Consider the following 19,871-nt stretch of genomic DNA (forward strand, 5'->3'; position numbering starts at 1 on the left):
AGCCTCCCATGAACCCAAGTGTTTCAACTGCATTCCCTTACTTTACAGCCTTAGTATTAGGAAGTTCTCTGTTCCAAGTTTTAGCCCAGTTACAACTCTGTTCATCCATAAACAGACTTTGGGAGACAAAATGACAAAAGGCAACGAGGCACACAGAAAGCGGAAGATGATTGGAAAGTGGACAGAAAGACTGAGATTTACAAACAAAAAAGGGAGAAAATGAGAAACAGAGTCAGAGATAAATATTAAAATGATTCACTTTAAAAAGGTTTCACTCTAGGGGCAGAGGCCTTCAAACAAGACAAGTTCAAACACCAAGAACTAGGAACCAAGATCAATGCAATCGGAGTTGCTGAACAATTACTTTTCTTTTTCAACGCGTTTCCCCTACATCCCTCCACCACCCAACCAATTTCCAGGTCACACACTGACTCCAAGTTAGCCCAGGACAGGCTAGCTACACTCATTGAGGGTTAAGGTTCCCTGGGGCAGCAAGACTTGAAAGTTCATGAGGCAAGAAGTTAATAGAGTCAGACCCCACAACATGAAAATCTGTCACTGAGTAGAGGCAAAGCGACACAACCGCTTTCTCTGGGAGTCAAACCCCCAGCACACACACACATACATGCCTCAGAAGTTGCAGGAACTGATCGAAAGGGACTTTAGAAACAGCTAGAGGAGGAGGTGGCCTGAAGCAAGACAAAGCTGGGGCTTCTACTACCCCCTCTCTGAGTGTGTGGAATTCACCTTCTGACGCTGATGCAGCTGAACAGGGCTCAGCATTGTTGTATTCCCATGAAACCCAATTAAATGATGCCAGGGCACAGAGATAAAAGTGGCAATAGCAGGCTCTTTTGGGCAGAGCTGGATAGCCAAACTCAGTGCTGCTTGGAAGCAATCTGGTCACCAGCGATACAAATCAGGACACCATCTCTGGCACTGGACAACATTGGAGAATACTCCTCTAGCTTTCATTGGTACCACGAGGTATACACCAGTAACATCAGGCACCAGTTTATTGTCAGTGCTGGCTGGTACTAAATTAGTGCACTGGATTACACCAGTGGGCAACAAGCTACTGGGGTCAAATAGGGATCTCAGATGATGCAGTACAAGTGGACACTTTTGAATAGCTGTTCTGACTATTGCACTGCATGAGGTCCAGCAAAATAGACTCAGATATTGCGGATGTTCCACAATAGATTTAACACACAGAAAATCTTAGGTATTTACAATGCACATTTGGATCAGAGATAGCGAGGGCCAGAGGACACTGGCACTCTGTTTCATCAATAGAGGACACTGGCACTCTGTTTCATCAATAGAGGACACTGGCACTGTTTCATCAATAGAGGACACTGGCACTGTTTCATCAATAGAGGAAACTGGCACTGTTTCATCAATAGAGGAAACTGGCACTGTTTCATCAATAGAGGACACTGGCACTCTGTTTATCAATAGAGGACACTGGCACTGTTTCATCAATAGAGGACACTGGCACTGTTTCATCAATAGAGGAAACTGGCACTGTTTCATCAATAGAGGAAACTGGCACTGTTTCATCAATAGAGGAAACTGGCACTGTTTCATCAATAGAGGAAACTGGCACTGTTTCATCAATAGAGGAAACTGGCACTGTTTCATCAATAGAGGAAACTGGCACTGTTTCATCAATAGAGGAAACTGGCACTCTGTTTCATCAATAGAGGACACTGGCACTGTTTCATCAATAGAGGACACTGGCACTGTTTCATCAATAGAGGACACTGGCACTGTTTCATCAATAGAGGACACTGGCACTGTTTCATCAATAGAGGACACTGGCACTGTTTCATCAATAGAGGACACTGGCACTGTTTCATCAATAGAGGACACTGGCACTCTGTTTCATCAATAGAGGACACTGGCACTGTTTCATCAATAGAGGACACTGGCACTGTTTCATCAATAGCTGACACTGGCACTGTTTCATCAATAGAGGACACTGGCACTGTTTCATCAATAGAGGACACTGGCACTGTTTCATCAATAGAGGACACTGGCACTGTTTCATCAATAGAGGAAACTGGCACTGTTTCATCAATAGAGGACACTGGCACTGTTTCATCAATAGAGGAAACTGGCACTGTTTCATCAATGCACTAAATGCAGCAACATATATTGTACCAACTAGTCATAGTGAACCAATCAGAAGTATAAAACTCTTCAATGAGAAGGATGTTGGTGACCCTCCTCATGTTTTCTTGTTTTGAGGACGGGAGAAAAAACTTGAGGCACTAACATGAGGTGAATTGACTAATGGTTAAAAATCACAGGTAAAGTTTTGTTCATAAAATAGGCTTCAGTAACATATCTATTTCCCAGATTTCTGTAGTGAGAAGTTCTGAACATTTGTGGTAAAGTTCTGAACATTTCACTCCGTATGTAATAACACTGATGAGTTTGATGAATGTGCTTTGACTTTTTAAATTTGGTTTTTGATTGTTTGCCTAGAATTCATTACCTGATATGATGGAACAGATGAGTATTGGACCATCATCCCTTGCATCTGGTTTCCCAGATTGCTTCGCTGATTATTCATCAAGCCTGGTGTTTGGGGTTGCTGTACACCCATCATCCCTTGGTAGGTCTGCTGCTGGTTTGGTATCACACCCTGTAAACCTATGTTCCAGAATAATAAAAAGAGAGTAAGAGCTGGGCCATTGGTTGCTTACCATAAAGAAAACCAGCAAAACTACAAGATTGATGCGTGGTTTACAGGAACCTCAAGAAGAAACATTACTATCATATTAAGATGGATTCTCTTGTTGCTTTGACGGATGAGTTTTCAGCAAGGAGAACAATTATTACAAAGAACAGTGTACATATGCCACCAAATAAATCCTTTACATAGGGAGGAATGCCAAAAATAGTGCACTACCTCAGTCCCTGCAGTAAAAAACTCTTATTTTTCAAACCAATTCTAGAGGCTCCCCTGATGGTGCATTGGATTTACAATTGGTAACTGAGATGTAAAAATCAGGAAGATCACAGGTTTCATCCTCAGTTCTGTGTTGAGATAGTTGATCTCAGCCAGGGTACAACTGGCTTCAGCACCCCTGGGTTAAAGGAAGAAAAAAAAATCAGCCAGGGTTCTGGCTGTCCAATGAGTCCTACCGCAAGTGTGTGGACTCAGGTGAGAAGGGAATCTGGCTCGATTGTGGTGCCTTCATAGATGATACTCACTTATGATGCCTCACACATTGAATAATAGCACTTTGGATCTGGCAACTAGCTTGTGAAAGTTTACTCTTCATGTTTAAGGGACAAAATCAGTAGCTTCTACTGAAAAAAATTAAGATCATGACAGGACTCCATGAGAATCACTAGATGATCAAAAGCAGACAAGGAGCAGGGGAAGATCTTCAACTTGCTACCTGGGTATAAAACTGGCACTACAAATTGGATGCCTGTTATAGAAAATGCTCGATTTTCCACAAAGGAAATATTGTTTGTGGCTAATCTGCAACACTGGCTTTGCACCTAGCCAGCAAGTCAAAAATCTACCCCACCGTCTTTAACAACTGTTCTAATTTCTGCAGTTGAATGGGAAGTGTAGCACTAGCACCAAGCTGCTGCATTCTCTAATGTGTACAGTGATACCAAGTTAGACCATTAAAGGCAATAACGTTACATATTCAGATATCAATTTTGCTCTTCTAGAAGAAACAGCTGCCACTTTACCAAATTATTATGGAACCTATGGAACATACCAAGATTGAAATGTCTGCAAGATCACCAAATCAAATATGATATAAAACAGATTAACCATTGGACTATCCAGAAAATTTCTGTTCCCCTGGGGAAACACTTATTAAGTTTTGAGTTCACACATTAAGACACTGAAACGAACATTGATATTGCAGTAATAAAAATGTCACAAAGAGCTTCATTAATGCAATAGTGTGGTGTGAAACTAGTCTCCTTTTGGCTGACTTTGGCTCAGCAGTCTTCCAGACATGCTGGCCTGAGCCATAATTCTAGTTTCTCTGGATCTACTCCTCCAAAATTCACTAACAAGCCCAAGTGGAAAACTGCACACAATTCTTGGAGGCTGACACATTGCTTTTCAATAAGAGAAATCTAGAGCAGCAATCATGGCTACATTTTAGATAAATAGTCACATCCAGAAGCAAAAATTGATCAGATGTCAACAACTTGCACAGGACAGCCAGATGAAAAAAACTTGTGCAGGATAAATGGTACAAAGTTAAAATATTTTACAAACTGGCTAAAACATTGAAGGCATGGTTTAAATGAACAATGCTGGATAAGTTATGCACACAATGTCCTGGTGTCATACAGGATGTTGTTCCAAATGACTTATCCTTGCAAAATGGACACAGAGGCAATACCTTTGTACAGCAGTGTGTGCAGGATGCCAAAAGGGAAGAAAACCTCTTTTAATTGACTGAAAAGCAGCTAATTAAAAGTTGAATGTAAAGGCTGAGGAGCAACTTCAGATTTTTTTTATATAGATCAACGAATCTGAAGAGTAATGTAATCTAAAGCCATTGACTTCTAGAGGTGAACATGACCAGGAAAGAAACATTTGCATGTGATAAAAGAGCTCGTCTGATATGTATGTCAGTGATTAAAATCTTTAAGTCTACAATGCAATGTATTTCACTAACCTGTTTGTTGCGCTGGCTGAGGCAGCTGTTGACTGCGCTGAGAGTTGTAAGGAACCTGGGTGAGAGGCCGGTACTGCTGGTTGGAGCTTTGGTACTGCCCAGGGGGATAATAAGAAACAGGGATCTGCAGATAGAGAAAAGGACAAAATAATCCACTTAACTTCAATTCCAAAACTGGCAACTTGCCATTATCCTGCATCTGTAAAGCTAAGGCAACACATCTGTAAACACAAGGCAAACCATATCACCTTTGTAAAACTTAGGATGCTCAAGGATGTGCATGTTTTCAGATTACAATAGCCCCAGTGGTTATTGTGTACGTTTGAAGAATATATCTGAGTGTTTTTTATCATATAGAGGACAATAGGTTTATGAGATTCCAATTTCCAAGTTTAAATGACTGGTCTAACAATGCTTGGCAAGCACTTCCAAGTCATGTATAAAATATTTAGACATAAAATAAAGCCCCCTCTATTCTATCTAAACAATGTACCTTGGTCCAAATTTCAGAAGAGCACTTGCATTTACAGCAGCTATTTATGTTCTGAGATTGCCAATTTAGTGTCAAGTGGTGCTGAATTGAGCAATTGCAGCTATGGGTCCATGCTCAGCAGGAACTGAATTGAGACTGCAAAAGATACCTCCCATAGGTTCTGCGAATCTTGGTTTCCACTTCTCTTAAGACCCAGTTACTAGCTCGGCTGAAGAGAAGATATCTTTTTGACTCACTTTTCTTCTCACACATAATCATAATGGAATTGGGAAAGAACTCTCCTCCATTCTATGTGCTCATTATCATCAACATCAAGTATTAGCCCAGTTGGGTAGGGCTGATCCTTTCCAACTGGTTCCAACAGGGCTGCTCCCCGAGTCAAAATGTGTGTCTCCGAGCTTTCCTCTGTCCCGTGTCATTGCTTTAACCTAATTTACTGCCAGTCCACCTTTCCTCATTGGATATTTGCTCTTGTTCACCCTGTCCCAAAGATGATCCCCAGCATCCTTCTACCAACCCCATTGGTTCTAATATTAGTACTTTCTAGAGTTTTATAAGTTACTAACTTGCAAATTGCTGATAATGGCTGCAGGCTTTTGTACAACTGTCTTCTCGCGCAACAACTTGCACTTTTATATAAAGCTCTTTTGATGTAATAAAAAGTACCAAGGGATCAGTGACTCCAATAGGTTAACGTTGTACCACATTCTAAACACTACCTTCCTCATACTCCATCTTCACAGATGTGTCATCCATGGTGCTAACAATTATTCTCAATGCAAGTCTCACACTACCAAACTTTGAAACGTTTTTTATATTGTCACATAGGCCAGAGGATTACAGACTAAAGCTACTAATATCTTTAAATAGTAATATGACGCACAAAAGTTGGCAAATGCTGGAAGTACTAAATAAGTGCACATTGAAAAAGTCTACATAATGGGTCAATTATCCTTCATAAGGTCTTCAGAGTATGTTCAAAGTCTCTAACTTTAATAAATAGCTTTGTTCCTGGGCAATTAATCATACCTATTTTTATCTTGCTCACCGACAAGCAAGGTCTGCTTCTGAAATCTCTTGCATGATTCAAGCAATCGTTTTTTGAAAGAACCCCAATGCACTTTCAAATTTGCGTCTCAAGAACTTTTGGTCCCATAAACTCCTAGTGTAATTGCAAACATTCCAATCGACATAATGAAAGAAACTATTTGTTTTACTTTAAATGTACAATTCTGCTAAACAAATCTAGAGCACTTTGCACCAATCACCTTAAACATTTTGGTTTAATCCACAATTAACAGTGGGATTTTTAACTGGCCATTTCTACAGGCGATCTTCTGCTCCTCCAGAAATGTTCTCTTGGACATTTTGGTGAATCATCTGTCAGTGCATTACAGTACACATCTCCAAAGCCTTAAACAGGTTCTTGCACAAATTATCATTATATGCCATCACCCCATGCCATTGTATGGCTATGTAGTTTTTTTAAAATAGTTTTATCTGTCCTATAGTTGATGACTTGGGCTCCATCCATTGCTCAGTTATCATCCAGAAGATTGTCCTTTCTTCCACTTGTTCTCTCATATCAATGAGCTCTTTCACTCATCAATCAATTTTATCCACTCCTTGCTGGTAATGCCACTCTGTATTCACAATTTGCTTCAGATTTCACACCTGAAGTGCTCACAACCTCCAGTCCTTCTAAATTTAACAGCTCAATCATGACAACTCCTGAACAAGGCAATAAGTTTCTTTATCAATTCGTAAAAATTACTGGGCTCAGTTAAATTTACCAAATAAGTAGATAGACTAAAATGGGGAATATTCATAAAACCACTAACAAATTGTAGACCCAATTTTGCATGACAGACAAAATTGCACTTGTGCTGGTAGCTTGCAATTGGAGCCCCTTTCCTTAATTTGAATGGGCTTTAGGCACAAGAAAAGCTTGCCTTACACCACACTTTGGCAAAATCCATTGAGGCAGCCAATCCCCATGAAAGGAGTTGTAGTGGCATACGAACAATGGATTCATTGTTTACAATGACAAAGCAGTGACCTGTGAGCAGCATGGCTTCCTTTGATGCTGAGAGTCTTATTGGAGGTGAAAGACCACCATCCTACAGTAAAGCACAGGTGTTAGGTGGGATGTTGACAATTGAGTTAATGCAGTTAGTCCAGGTCCCTTGCACATAAAGAAGTTTGCTCGCAGCAACGTGAATGTAAATACCTTCTCACTTTTGCACACATTTCTTATGGGGCTCTTCATCCATCATCCACCTGCTTTGTAATACCATTTAAAGCACTGAGCTCAACCATTGTTCTTTACATACACGACTGCATAGCAAAATGATCTCAAAGACAGCAAGGAACTATAAACAAATGATGAGACATCCAGGTCAAGGTACTTCTTTGCTGTTAGAGGATTTCTTAGCGGCATCACCAGCCATGGATGCAAAGGACAGCCCGATTTGCTAAGAGGCATCTAGCCAGTGGTAGTTTATGGTCATATAATGCAGGTGTTATACAATGCTAGAGAATGAAGCCATCATGGCTGCCACCTACAAAATGTGCATGAACATGTTTCTGTGGTCAGACTCCACCTGAACATGAATTGAACTTAAACTCTTTCTATTCATGAAGGCAATGGGGTTGAATGGAATTCTCACACCCACATGGATATATGCATGGCACTCAAGAGAATCCTGCAACGCAATGAAAGCTCTCTGCTCTGTATGGTGGAGGTATTGTAAGTCACAAACCTAATGGCCCAAATCTTCCGCTTAGGGTTGGAGCAAAAAATACACACTTAACTTCCTTCGAATTCTTATGGCAGTCTTCCGATGGAGGATCCTGCAGAACTCAGTCAGTGCAGGAGACCTCAAGAGGGAGCAGCAGAGAGAATTCACACAGAAGTCACACTGCCTTTTTATGGCACTAGATGCCGTATTCTGGTAAGTAAAGAGATTAAAGCTGCTTTGAAAAGCTACAGAGAAAAGCTAAGGGGTGTGTAAGGAGGATAGGGTCGGTAAGGTAAGTGGGTAGGGTGGGTAAGGTGGTAAGTTAAGTGGGTAAGGGGATAGGGTGGCAGGTGGGAGCGGGTAGGTGGTAGTCAGGTCAGAGGGACCTCAGGCGGTGGGAGTGGTAGCCAGTGGTCAGGGTGGGAGTCGAGCAGTGGGGGCTAGTCAGGTCGGGTTGGGGGTGTGGGTGGTGGATCCAGGGTGGCGGGGAGGGGGTGGTGCTGGTCAGGTTGGGAGAAGATGGGAGTTGGGTGGTGTCAGTGAGAGTGATTGGGGGGAGGCATTCAGTTGTATAGTTACCCAGGAATAACACTAGGATTTAATCGTCCAAAGTCTCTAACTCAGAGTCAGAGACATTTTCAGAGGGTCCCGGGAGCAGGGGAATTGCCCATTGGAAATTCAAACTTCCCGGGCAATTCCCATGGGGTCCTTGCATTGGGATTTCTGAAGGGCCCCATTGTGCATCTTCTGGGGCAAGTGGCAATAAAAATTTCAAAAACAAGGTTTACCTGGAACCAAAAAGCTCTATTCTGCTTTAAGAAGCCTATGTGAGAAGGCCAACTCCCAAGACACTCCTGCACCTACTTGTTATGGACGAGGCTGACACTTTGGGAAGAGCCATTCCCAAAGATTTGAAGTTCATCATAGAACTACTGATGAGATATTTTTATTAAAATGGTCATGTAGTTTTTGCTTCCAAATTGCCCATCAGAAAATCAAGCACCCGTAAATCAGTCATGTGCATTTGTGCTTCTTCTAAAATAATTATTCTGGGGGTATGGGTGTCATTGGCAAGACCCACATTTTTGAGCCACCTTCTTGAGCCACTGTAGTTCATGTGGTGCAGGCACCCACAACACTGTTAGGGTGGAAGTTCCAGGATTTTGACCAAGCAATTATGAAGGAACGGCAATATATTCCTAAGTCTGGATGGCGTGTGACTTGAGGGGTGCTTGGTGGTGGTGGTGTTCCCATGTGCCTATTGCCCTAGTCCTTCCAGGTGGTAGAGGTATTATCTCAAATCTTTCCAAGGAGTTTCAACCTGCCCCTGCTGCTTGCAGGACTCTGCAAAATTAGAGCTTATATGCCAAACTTTATAATACTCTGAAAATGGAACAAATATTAATGAAAAATGTGAGAAAAAAGTGATTTTTTTGTGTTTCTTAAAGCCTTTTTAAGTAACAAATATGTACATCATTCTACAGCTGCACAGACAAATTGAAACTTTATTCCAGTCAGTTTAAGGAAAGATTGTAAAATATCAACACAGTACACTAAACTTTCAGTCAGAGTGTGTCAGATGTAGCAACCATTGACAGGTATATTGTAGTGGTGCAGAAGAGGGCAGTTGGGGTACAATGAAACAGAACGATACACAATTCCCCACAGGTACTACATCAGGTACAACAGTCAGCAACCTGGGCGTGATGAAGCAACAGTATACAAGGAGGCTCAGGGTCACTATGAATACTGAAGGAGCTACCTGGTCCATAGGGACAGTCCAATCATCTGCACTGCACCATGAACAGCAGCAAAGGTCATTGTTATCATGAACTTTACTATCACTGAGGCCTTCCTTTCACCCACAGGATAATCTCAGCATTGAGCTATTTTGGCTTTTTTTTTTTACATGAGCCTCCTCATGTACTGTTCCTCCACCATGCCTATGTTGCTGATGCTGTTGTACCTGCTTTGAGCTGTGTGCTATTCTATGCCTTATCCGCACAATGAAGAATTGCAAAATATATTAAATGTGAATCAACTTTATTCTATAATGTGGTGTTACACTGTTTAATGTGCTCATTTAATGCCTTTACCTTGTGTAATTCCTAATGTGCACGTACCATACTAATGAATGATTTCCCAGTTGAGTGGCACTGGCAGGTGGCTGCATAACCAACGGGTGAGCTACAGGAGATACGGAAGGTGCAGTATCCATGTCTGCGACTAACTCTGCTGAACCAGCATCACTGCCAGGGTCTCTCTACTGCGGCTGCAGAATCAAGATTTTCACTCCAGCAGAGCTACATGAAGGTTCAGAACTGCTGCTGACATGAATGCAAAGAATCTTCCCCTGTAGTAGTCTACACGTGGCCAAGCTGGAGGGTATTTCCTTATGATGCCTGCCCATCTGTCTGTGTACAGATCAGTGGGCATTCATGGGGTGTATGAATCCCTCCCTCACGACTGCTTCTAACCAGGCTCCAAGCTTATTGCTTGACTGCACTTTGGGGCTGTTCTGAGAGATGAGGGAGCATTCATGACAGATGTTTCAACTGTGTATACATATACACCGAGGCCTCTTATGCATATGCAGCTCACGTGCTCCATAATAAACTGCAGTGCAGACAACTGTTGTTCCATGACATCTTTCAAGTGGAACTCTGAAGTGCCTATCTGGGTGTTGAACTCACCCATGCTACTCAGACGATCTTCTCATGTGTTTCTAGTGGTGTAGCAGCCTCTGTGTAAAAGTAGGCCCACTAATGTTTGCACCTCAATGCAATTTGGCAGGGGTCTCTGCCCCTCATTAACCTTCCCTCAGTGACTCGCTCTGTGCTTTCCGAATATAAAAAGCTACTTCCGCCATACTGTGTGTATTTGTGCTGGTGTCTGGTTCAAGTAGGGATGTTGATGGTTGTGACTTGGTGAGTGGTGCGCTCCAGTTTCAGTTGTAGGGTGAGTAGATTCTCCTTGTTCTGTGAAGAGAACACAGGGTACATTATGAATACATTAACACAGTTACTGAGTTGGGTACTACATGGTCTTTATAGTCCTATTATGCATTTGTGCAGAATCATGGTATGTGGATATCAGGAATATCTAAATATATGATACATACCACAAGATCTGTATTCTCCTCCAATCTCCACAAACCCCATGCCTTCCAGCTTGCCCTGCTAAATAGAACTGCAACAGTTTACTCATAAGGAATGAGATGTTTGATGTCTGGGGCTCTGTTACTTGTTCCAGGTTGCCACCATCCATCACACGCAAATGTATGTTAAGAGCGATGGGCAGTGCAACAGAGTGTTCAGAAGCATGGAAATTCCTTTTGGTTATCTGTCATAGTACCTCCTTTTGTGGCTCAATGTGAAATTTTTGTTCCAGCTTGTGAAGCACCTTGAAAAATTTGACTATATTAAAGGTGCTACATAAATGCAAGTTGTTGCTTTCAACATTGATGCTGTCCTGCATTATGTGCTTTGACCCTTCACCTTAGCTTCTCAATTTAAAAGCTCACTCTGCACAGAACCCTTACATACAGCACACACAGAAATCATCCAATCATCTTCGGTTAGATTTAAACCCAGATGTAAATAGTCATCTTCTAACTGTATACACAACCCAGTCACCTACTAAGAAACAATCTGTGAACAAGCTGAGTCTGATGGAGGTGGTAAGATGCAAGTGAAAGCACCATAATGATGACAGCATATATACATCTATAATAACTTTGGCACAACATAGGCCTCAATCTTAACCCCTACCCTGCCTAGTGAAAACCAGGGAGGGAGGGAACAGTTAAAATTAATTGGAGATCTTGTTTTCCCATCCCACTAACCCAACTGCAATTTTAAATTGCAGGCCACCTGCCCAAAGCTGGTGAGCTCCTCTTTAAATATGTAGATCAGGCTCTGATGACATAATTGGAACCCGATCTGCCATCTTAACCTTAAACCTGAGCGGAAAAAAGCAGCGGTGGCTCCCTTGTCCACCCAAACCTGCCAGGAGCTGTGCCAAGGGCCAGAAGAGGTCCAGTAAAGTAAGTTTTAAAAACAACTTGAAGTGTCCTTGTGCGCCAGGAGGAACAAGAGTGGCCATGAGTTACAGGTGACTATTTGACCTATAGGGTATCATAGCCAGTCCAATTCTATTCTCATTCAATTATCCATACATATGCATTTCTGGCCACAGGCTCAGAATAAGATCAAGAGCAGGAACTGTAGCTGATCTTCTTGCCAATCCAGAGGAACATGAGGCTCATCACAGCACTACCACTGTAGCCAAGGTCAGCAACTGAAGAATGGACCTAGGACCTTATTAGTCTGTGCAGCTGCAGTACCACCCTAGACAATATGTTTACTCACAAAGCCACCAGGAAACTCTGCTTAACTTTTACTGATTAATTTAATGTATAATATTGCAAATCAATTCAGATGTGTGCCCAATAATTTGCTCTCACATTCTGAACAGCAGAAATATGCGATGTGGGAAAAAATACCTGCTGGGGAGGCTGTATGTAACCCTGAGGCTGAAGCACCTGCTGAGCTGTGGGATGTCCAGATGCCGAGTAGGGAGGTGCAGAGAGAGACTGCCCTGGCGAAGCTATGATGTAGCCAGGCTGCTGGGATATCACTGGGGCTTGAAATACAGCAGAGGTAGTCTCGGGAGCTTCAGTGGAACCTTGGCGGCTGAGGCTCATCTGCCCGAACTGGTTGCCAAGTTCTTCAGGCTAGTTTGCATATAAAAATAGAATTACCCAAACTTCATCTTCACAACTCAAACAGATCTGATTAAGTAAACTCTCAAACATTTTCTGACTTATGTTGATCCCCTTAATTTTGCACCAAGTATACGCAATGATGCAGACACTGAGATAAGGTTTGTCATGAACAAATGATATATGAATAATAAAGGTCATGCTAGAGGGACAAACTACATAATCCCATTGGTCCTATATTTACATATTCAGTTTAAAAACAAATTAAGTCTTTAGTTTAGGTAAATGTTTTTAAGTGCTGAAATAACTGAATACTGAAGACAATGAAAGGGAAGGTGTAGTCCACAGAATCAGAGTTTTACCATATAGGCCATTCAGCCTATCATGCCTGGGCTGGATATCCAAAAAACTATCCACTTAACACCATTCCTTTGCCCTTTCCACATACTGTTTTTACATTCTCCATTTGAAATATTTATCCACTTCCCTTTTAGAAGCTATTGTGAATTCTGCTTCCACCGAAGCTTCTGGTTGGGTATTCTATGTTTGAACAACTTTGTATTCAAAAGAAGGGTGTCCTAACTTCTCCCTTGTTCTTTTGGTGATGATCTTATATTTATGCCCTCTGGTTACTGACTCACTAAATACTATTTTTCTTGATTTACCTAATCAAAAACCTTCATAATTTTGAACGTCCGTATCAGATCTCCTCATCACCTTAGCTGTTCTACTGAAAAGAGCCACGGTTTCTCTGGTCTCTTCTCATATCTTAAAGCCTTTCAACCCTGGTATCACCTTAACAATTCTCTTCTGCACCTACTCAAAGATCTTGATATCCATTCAAAAGGAGGGCACCCAAAACAAGGCACAAACACTTGGAATTTACATAGATGTTCTCCCGATGTCCTGCTGTAACTTTTGACAGAAACTCCAGAGAACCAGCATGACTAAAAACAGCTGTTAATGCTGACTCCCCAGTTGTTACAAGAGATCAAAGAACCATGTAGATGTAGTCCCAATAACTTAACTGCATCCTAATCGAACCAATGCTTTGTATAGATTTATTATTACCACTTTGTTTTTTCCCATTTATAAAACCTTTGATCACCCACGTGTGCATCCTTTATCAGCTTGTCATCTTACTTTTATAGGTTTGTGCATGTGAACCTTCCAGTATCTCTACTCCTTTTAAAGTTCTACCATTTGGTGCATGTGTTTTCTTCTTCTTCCTCCCAAAATGTCATCCCTCAAACCCGAATGTTGCAAGTGCTGGTGTCTCAGTTGACCTTGCAACTGTGTATTGTGTGCTAGGCAATCAAGATGCAGATATTTTATGCAGAACTCCCCATAGTGTGTTAATATGAAAGAAGTGCGGAAGCAACACTCCTCATATTGCTTGGAGAAAGCCCTGTACAATTAGTTACCCAACGTACAAACTCATCTGCATTCTTCAAAATGATTTACATCTTTCACACAATGTAAGAGTAAATCTCAGCTTGATAGGCTGTGGGGAAATCATGTGCTGAGAACACACATGAAAACGTTGCACGTGGGATGCACGTGCCTTCTACTTGTAGTACCAGCATTATTCCACTAATTGATTCAAAAAGAAAGGAAGAACCAACCAGGAAATGGGTGCAAGCGCCTTCTGCTTGTTGAAATATTGGACTGACAATAGTGTTGTTAGACGACAACAGCTTACATTTACACAGTACCTTTAACATCGAAACATTCCAAGTTAGAGCTGAGGTGGTGGTTGAGCAGACTGACAGCTGCAGTAGTATACTTCTCAAATATGGAAAAGGTTATTACAAGAAACTGTCTTATGTTATGTTATTCTCCTGTGACCACCACGCAAGGTGCAAAGCGTAGTTGATTTTTATTGATTTGGAAATCTGAACTCTGCTTGGAGACCACTGGTTAAGCAGTTTCAGCTGCACCAATCTCAGTCACACATTGGAGCCACAAAGGCCTAATACCAGTCGCTGCCTAATATTCTGAAATAATCTTTCACTGGGATTCATGGCCCTTCCTGCAACAAGGATATCAGATCTCTGACTATGGTGATATTGCATAAAAACCTTCCACTGGGTAGCTGGAAATAATGCCAAGAACATTAGATCTTGTCTAGGACTTTCAAAATTGATCTTGAATCTCTGCTCTTAATGAGTTTACTGGGTACCTGATTTTGCTGAGCTAACTGTCCAGTAGCAGATGTTACACCCTGACAAGTAATACAGCCATAGGCAGACTGCTGGCGACAGGGTGTTTGCTAATCCTGGATAGTATAATGTAGGATTACACACTGATCATTTGCACATTGCCCTAAAACTTTGTGATCATGGTGCACAGCAAAATGATAACAAGGAACTTCAGACATGCTGCCTGGTGTGATTGGAGAGATTTGGAAAAAGGCCTCTACTCCCAAGGTTCAGAGCCCTTGTACATTTAGGCATTGTACAATCCATGTATTGAATATCCCTGTATTTAGAGTTTTGGCCTAGTAGTGCATCGTCATCAGCTCATCGCTATCTTCCTTCTCTCTTCCTTGTGTTCACGCTCCACCATGCGACCCCCCACCCCTGGCTCCTAACAACCCCTCAGGGGAATTCTGCTCTTGGATGTCCATAAGTTCCAAGATGGAGCTTTGGGTCTCTGCTGGCTGAAGAGCTCCACTTTGCCTTGTTGTAGAAGGGATCAACCCTATCATTGATTCTGCCAAGTCTGAATCCATCTCATTTAAGAGATGATTTCTTGGATCATAGCCAGGATAAACTCCCAAATTCCCTTGATTGGTGGATATTTACATTTTGTTTTGTGCTGATAAGATACATTAGCTTAGACTATCCCTATAGGATAACAATTTGAAAGATATGGAGCTGAAATCTCTTGAGCAGAACTATTCCTGTCCGAGGGGACCATCATGATGTTCTGCCATTAGGGATCCATTATAGTTTATCCTCAGTTTATATTAAATTCAGTGCTAGTCATTGTCAGTGATGCCACTATACCAATAGTGTATATTGGTGTGTGGCAGTGGTAGGAAATTCCTGCGAATAAGTCACATAAAAACATCTTCAGTGCCACCTGGTTACAGAAACTGCTTGGTGTCACCTGAAGCTGGCAAATATCTGGTATTAACCGATGATGTTGAATTTATGGCAACAATTAGTGCTGATATATTTGCAGTGACATCCAACCGGGCACAACTGCATTTCTTAGACTTAACTGTGCTCATTTAACTTGTTCCGAGCAACGTGGAAAACAGTGCAGCCATTCCTTAGGTGCATTTTATGAATTGGCCATAACTTTGGCAAACTGTGCATTGCGTTTAGTTGACAAGAATTGTATATAAGTGTCAGCAATCATGAATTTGATATTGTATATAAAGGGATAAGAATTTGTCTTAGGTGGTAGCACATAGTGGGTATTATTGAGTCAGCTGTCCATTATACACCCCATCCAAGAGTCAGTTCTATTGACTTAAATGGAACAAAATAGCTGGTGGGGTGTATAATGAGTGGCCAGATGCATACCACCAGCATAAGATGAATTTTTTTGCCAGACAATTGTGCAGACATAAAAACAGAAAATGCTGGAAACACTCAGCAGGTCTGGCAGCATCTGTGGAGAGAGAAACAAGTTAGCTTTTCTTTTGAAGGGTCACAACCTGAATTGTTGACTCTGTTTCTCTCTCCATAGATGCTGCTGTGTATTTCCAGCATTTTCTGTTTTTACTTCAGATTTCCAGCATGTGCAGTAATTTGCTCTTGCAATGGTGCAGACACATTGATGTTAGCTACAGAAGCTTCATTTGCAGGCGATGTATTGCATAGGTCAGTGCTGAAAGGCATATGATACAACCACAGCCTAGCTAGAACACTGTGCTAAATGTAAAATTCCAATCTGTACCAAAGTCTTTTCTGTTTTACCTTATTTGAATGACAATGTAGTAATTTTTAAAAAATTCATTTATGGGATGTGGGCATCACTGGCTAGGCCAGCATTTATTACCCACCCCTAATTGCCCTTGAGGTGGTGGTGGTGAGCTGCCTTCTTGAACCTCTGCAGTCCGATAATTGCTGATGCTGATATTAGTGAGCCAATTCTCAACACATTGGTTTTATTGCAGGAGTGAGCCTATTAAAATGAACCAGTTGACATCTCCATTTTCCACTGTCATCTGAATCCATTAAGTGCTTTTTAAGATCTTGGCCAGCGTGAGAACATAAATATTTGTTTCTCTAACATCTGTCTAATCAAACCCAACTCCATTGAGAGACTTCACCTCAATCTTTGACTGTCCAAGTCAACCAGCAGAGACCCTTTAACTGGGCAGAAATGAGCTGATGCAATGAAGCAGGTCCTGGGTCCTTTAATGATGCAGGAATAGGAGACAACTTCCAGCACCATCTATCTGCAATGCCATGACAACGTTTTCAAATCCATGCTCAGCATAGGGTTTTTCTAGATTCTAGCAAACGAGATGATACTGGTGCATGGAGCATGTGTAATGAAGCATGACTTTAACAGGCAGCTATAAATTATGTGATAAGGAATGATCCACACTTGAAACACTTCACATTCTGTAGCTATTCAATCTGCGTCATGTAAAATCTGCTGTAGCAACAGATGATTAGTGTGATAATTTTTGCTATCAGAACACTGTTTAATAAATTGGCTAACAGCTGTGAAGCAGCTCTCCCAATGGCTCACCAAGTTTATCTAATAAGCAGTGGAATCATATAGAGTAGGAAGGTGCCAGGTTTCTTCCTTGTCTATGCCGAGTTAGTTGATCATAGCCGGAGCGGAGATAGAGATAATTGACTTCTGAACCTCAAGATGGAAGCAGAAACATCGCCCACAATTCCTGCTCCTAGTCTAGTGAGTCCTGCTGTATAGACATTGGCTGAGAATGGAATTGAGATATCCTCCTGGAGAATGACTTTTATTTTCTGAGAATAAACAGTGTCACAACCTGTAAAAATTCTACTAATGGATACATAATACAGAGAAGGAACTATAGAGAACTACTGAATCATAAATTATGTTGTAGCCACAAGATCGTCTCCACTTTCGCCTCCCCAAAATGTGTTGACTACAATTTTCAGATTTGAAGTTAGGTTTGTTAACGGATGTGAATGTTCTCCACTCATTCTGTTTTATGTATCAGAGCTGATTTCTAATAAGTAAATAATGTTTTGAGAACTATCATTCATACTTCTGAACCTGATCTTAAGATGCAACAATAGTGCTCAACATTTTGTGCAGTAAATTACATAAAGACTGCATCCATGTATCAATACCAGTCCCAGCATTGTGGAATTCGACTCCAAAAATTATCACTGGTACAGGGTTCTTAGGATGCACTCCTCCCATGTGCAGAGTCGGGGGGGGGGTTGAACCTAGTAGCACAGCTAGTGGATGAGTGATCGCATCAAATGGAAGTTAAAGTTGCACTCTTTATGAAGTGCCTGTTAACAGCAAGTGATGCAGCTGCACATTGGCACAAAGGCTGATTGCAGCATTAGATCCTCACTTTCTGTAAACTAAGTATTTTCATTGGAATACACAGTATTGAACACTTTTTAAATAACTTTTTCTTTGCTTACCAAGGTGCAGGATATTAATAATGGGGTAGACCAAGTTCACTTTGGTATTGTTAGATGCAGAGGAAACCTACCTCAACTTTGCTTTAATATTATCCCTCAGCTCCAATCTCAAAACAGTGCACCCTACCAGCCAAGTGTGATATATTCCATTCCCAGACCAGACACACGATGATCTCTGAGAGTAAGACTTGTGACAATCAGGGGCAATTTGTGCTGTGGAAATTGGGAAAAGACTGCCAAAACCAATTTCACATAAGACTCATTCCTGCACAGCTTGAAATCCCAGCTCCCAAAGAGAAATGATCTGGAGTTAAACAAATGAGCAGAAAATGGTGGATCTCAAAATGAAAACCACATATGACCTTGCACACTGGTATGGTAAATTCATTAGTTTCCTCTTCTTTGTACCTATATCAAGATGAGGAATGTTGGTGCTGCAGACGGCTCCTTGTGTCACCATCAAGCATTCCCACATTCTGTAGCTCAGTGCCAACTTCAGATGAGCACCTTCTCCTGCGCTACTTCCCTTTTTTTTAAAAGCAATAGCGCCCATATGCCTAAGTAAGGCTGTAATTTAGTGCCAAATTAGGTACATTTCAGTTGTGTAGGCAGGATTGAGACTCCCAAACTGACTTTGCATAGGATTCTTGCAGCCAAACAGAGAATATTTTTATTCCATGAGATTGAACCTGATCCCGGTTGTAAAGTTGAAAGGCCAATATCTAATTTAGCTCCCCGTATAACAGTTTCACAATACATGATCTACCTTATATATTTGGGCTTGTGTTCAAAGGTAAAAATAACCTATGTATTGATCACGCTCCTGAAAGTGGCTTGTCAGGTTTACCTTTACTCATCCAACAATCTGGAAAACACTTCAGTGGCTGAATATGATCACATTACAGAAACAGCACTGCCATCACCAGCCCAACTTTATGTGGGTCACCTGATTGCCATTTACTGAATTCAGGGCACTAGCATAGCAAGTCAGTTTGAAACATAGCTAATTTGGGATGCGTCAATAGTGCAGAGTGCATAGATAATGTTTTCCTACTTGAGCAGCATTTACCTGTCCCCGTGCTGATCAACCTGTCAACCCTCAGGTAAGTATAATTTCTAAACTTTTCATTTTCAACTTTGTGCATGCTACATATTGAATGTATCCACAGGGTCCCACAGCATGGTTACACGATAAACATGATTATCGAATTATTGGAGGCATGATTCTGAAAGATGTCCACAACCACTTTGGTCACTTTTAGTCTCAATGTTTTGCATGTGACTTTATTATATGCGTTTGAGTAACAATTTGATCGATGACTTTGAGGAACTGAAAAATACCGTCCATTACTGTTAAAAAAAAAAGCTGATGAAAAATTGACACCGTAGACAGGCATGCAAAACTCTATACAGGGTTAACGACTTCAACAAAAATATCTGCTTTCTTTCTCCACTTTTGAAGAAGTTGACCCATGTTAAGTTACAATCCAAGACCTCACGCAAGTGGCTATCTTTGTGTAAGACTATACAGTGAATGTTGGAAAGTCAATTGATGGAGGGGTAGGTGAGTGTGGGGCTGCAGTTACATCCAATCCCTATCCTCATTGAACACCCGCACACTTTTCAACA

At 41.4% G+C, this 19,871-nt stretch overlaps 1 protein-coding gene across 9 annotated transcripts in view; it reads right to left on the reverse strand.

Moving 5' to 3' along the window:
• r3hdm2 (R3H domain containing 2) overlaps window positions 1–19,871 on the reverse strand; it is a 294,265-nt gene that overhangs the window by 42,343 nt on the left and 232,051 nt on the right. For 7 of the 9 annotated variants that reach the window (XM_078534493.1, XM_078534491.1, XM_078534487.1 and 4 more), the window contains 3 exons: window positions 12,412–12,642; window positions 4,674–4,797; window positions 2,504–2,661 (listed from right to left, as the gene is read on the reverse strand). In XM_078534493.1, the coding sequence (XP_078390619.1) occupies window positions 2,504–2,661; window positions 4,674–4,797; window positions 12,412–12,642 (513 nt within the window). The remainder of the gene's footprint in view (window positions 1–2,503; window positions 2,662–4,673; window positions 4,798–12,411; window positions 12,643–19,871) is intronic. The other 2 variants (XM_078534495.1, XM_078534494.1) reach the window with 1 other exon arrangement.

Source organism: Cetorhinus maximus, chromosome X (assembly GCF_964194155.1).
Source record: "Cetorhinus maximus chromosome X, sCetMax3.hap1.1, whole genome shotgun sequence".
Lineage (NCBI taxonomy): Eukaryota > Metazoa > Chordata > Chondrichthyes > Lamniformes > Cetorhinidae > Cetorhinus > Cetorhinus maximus.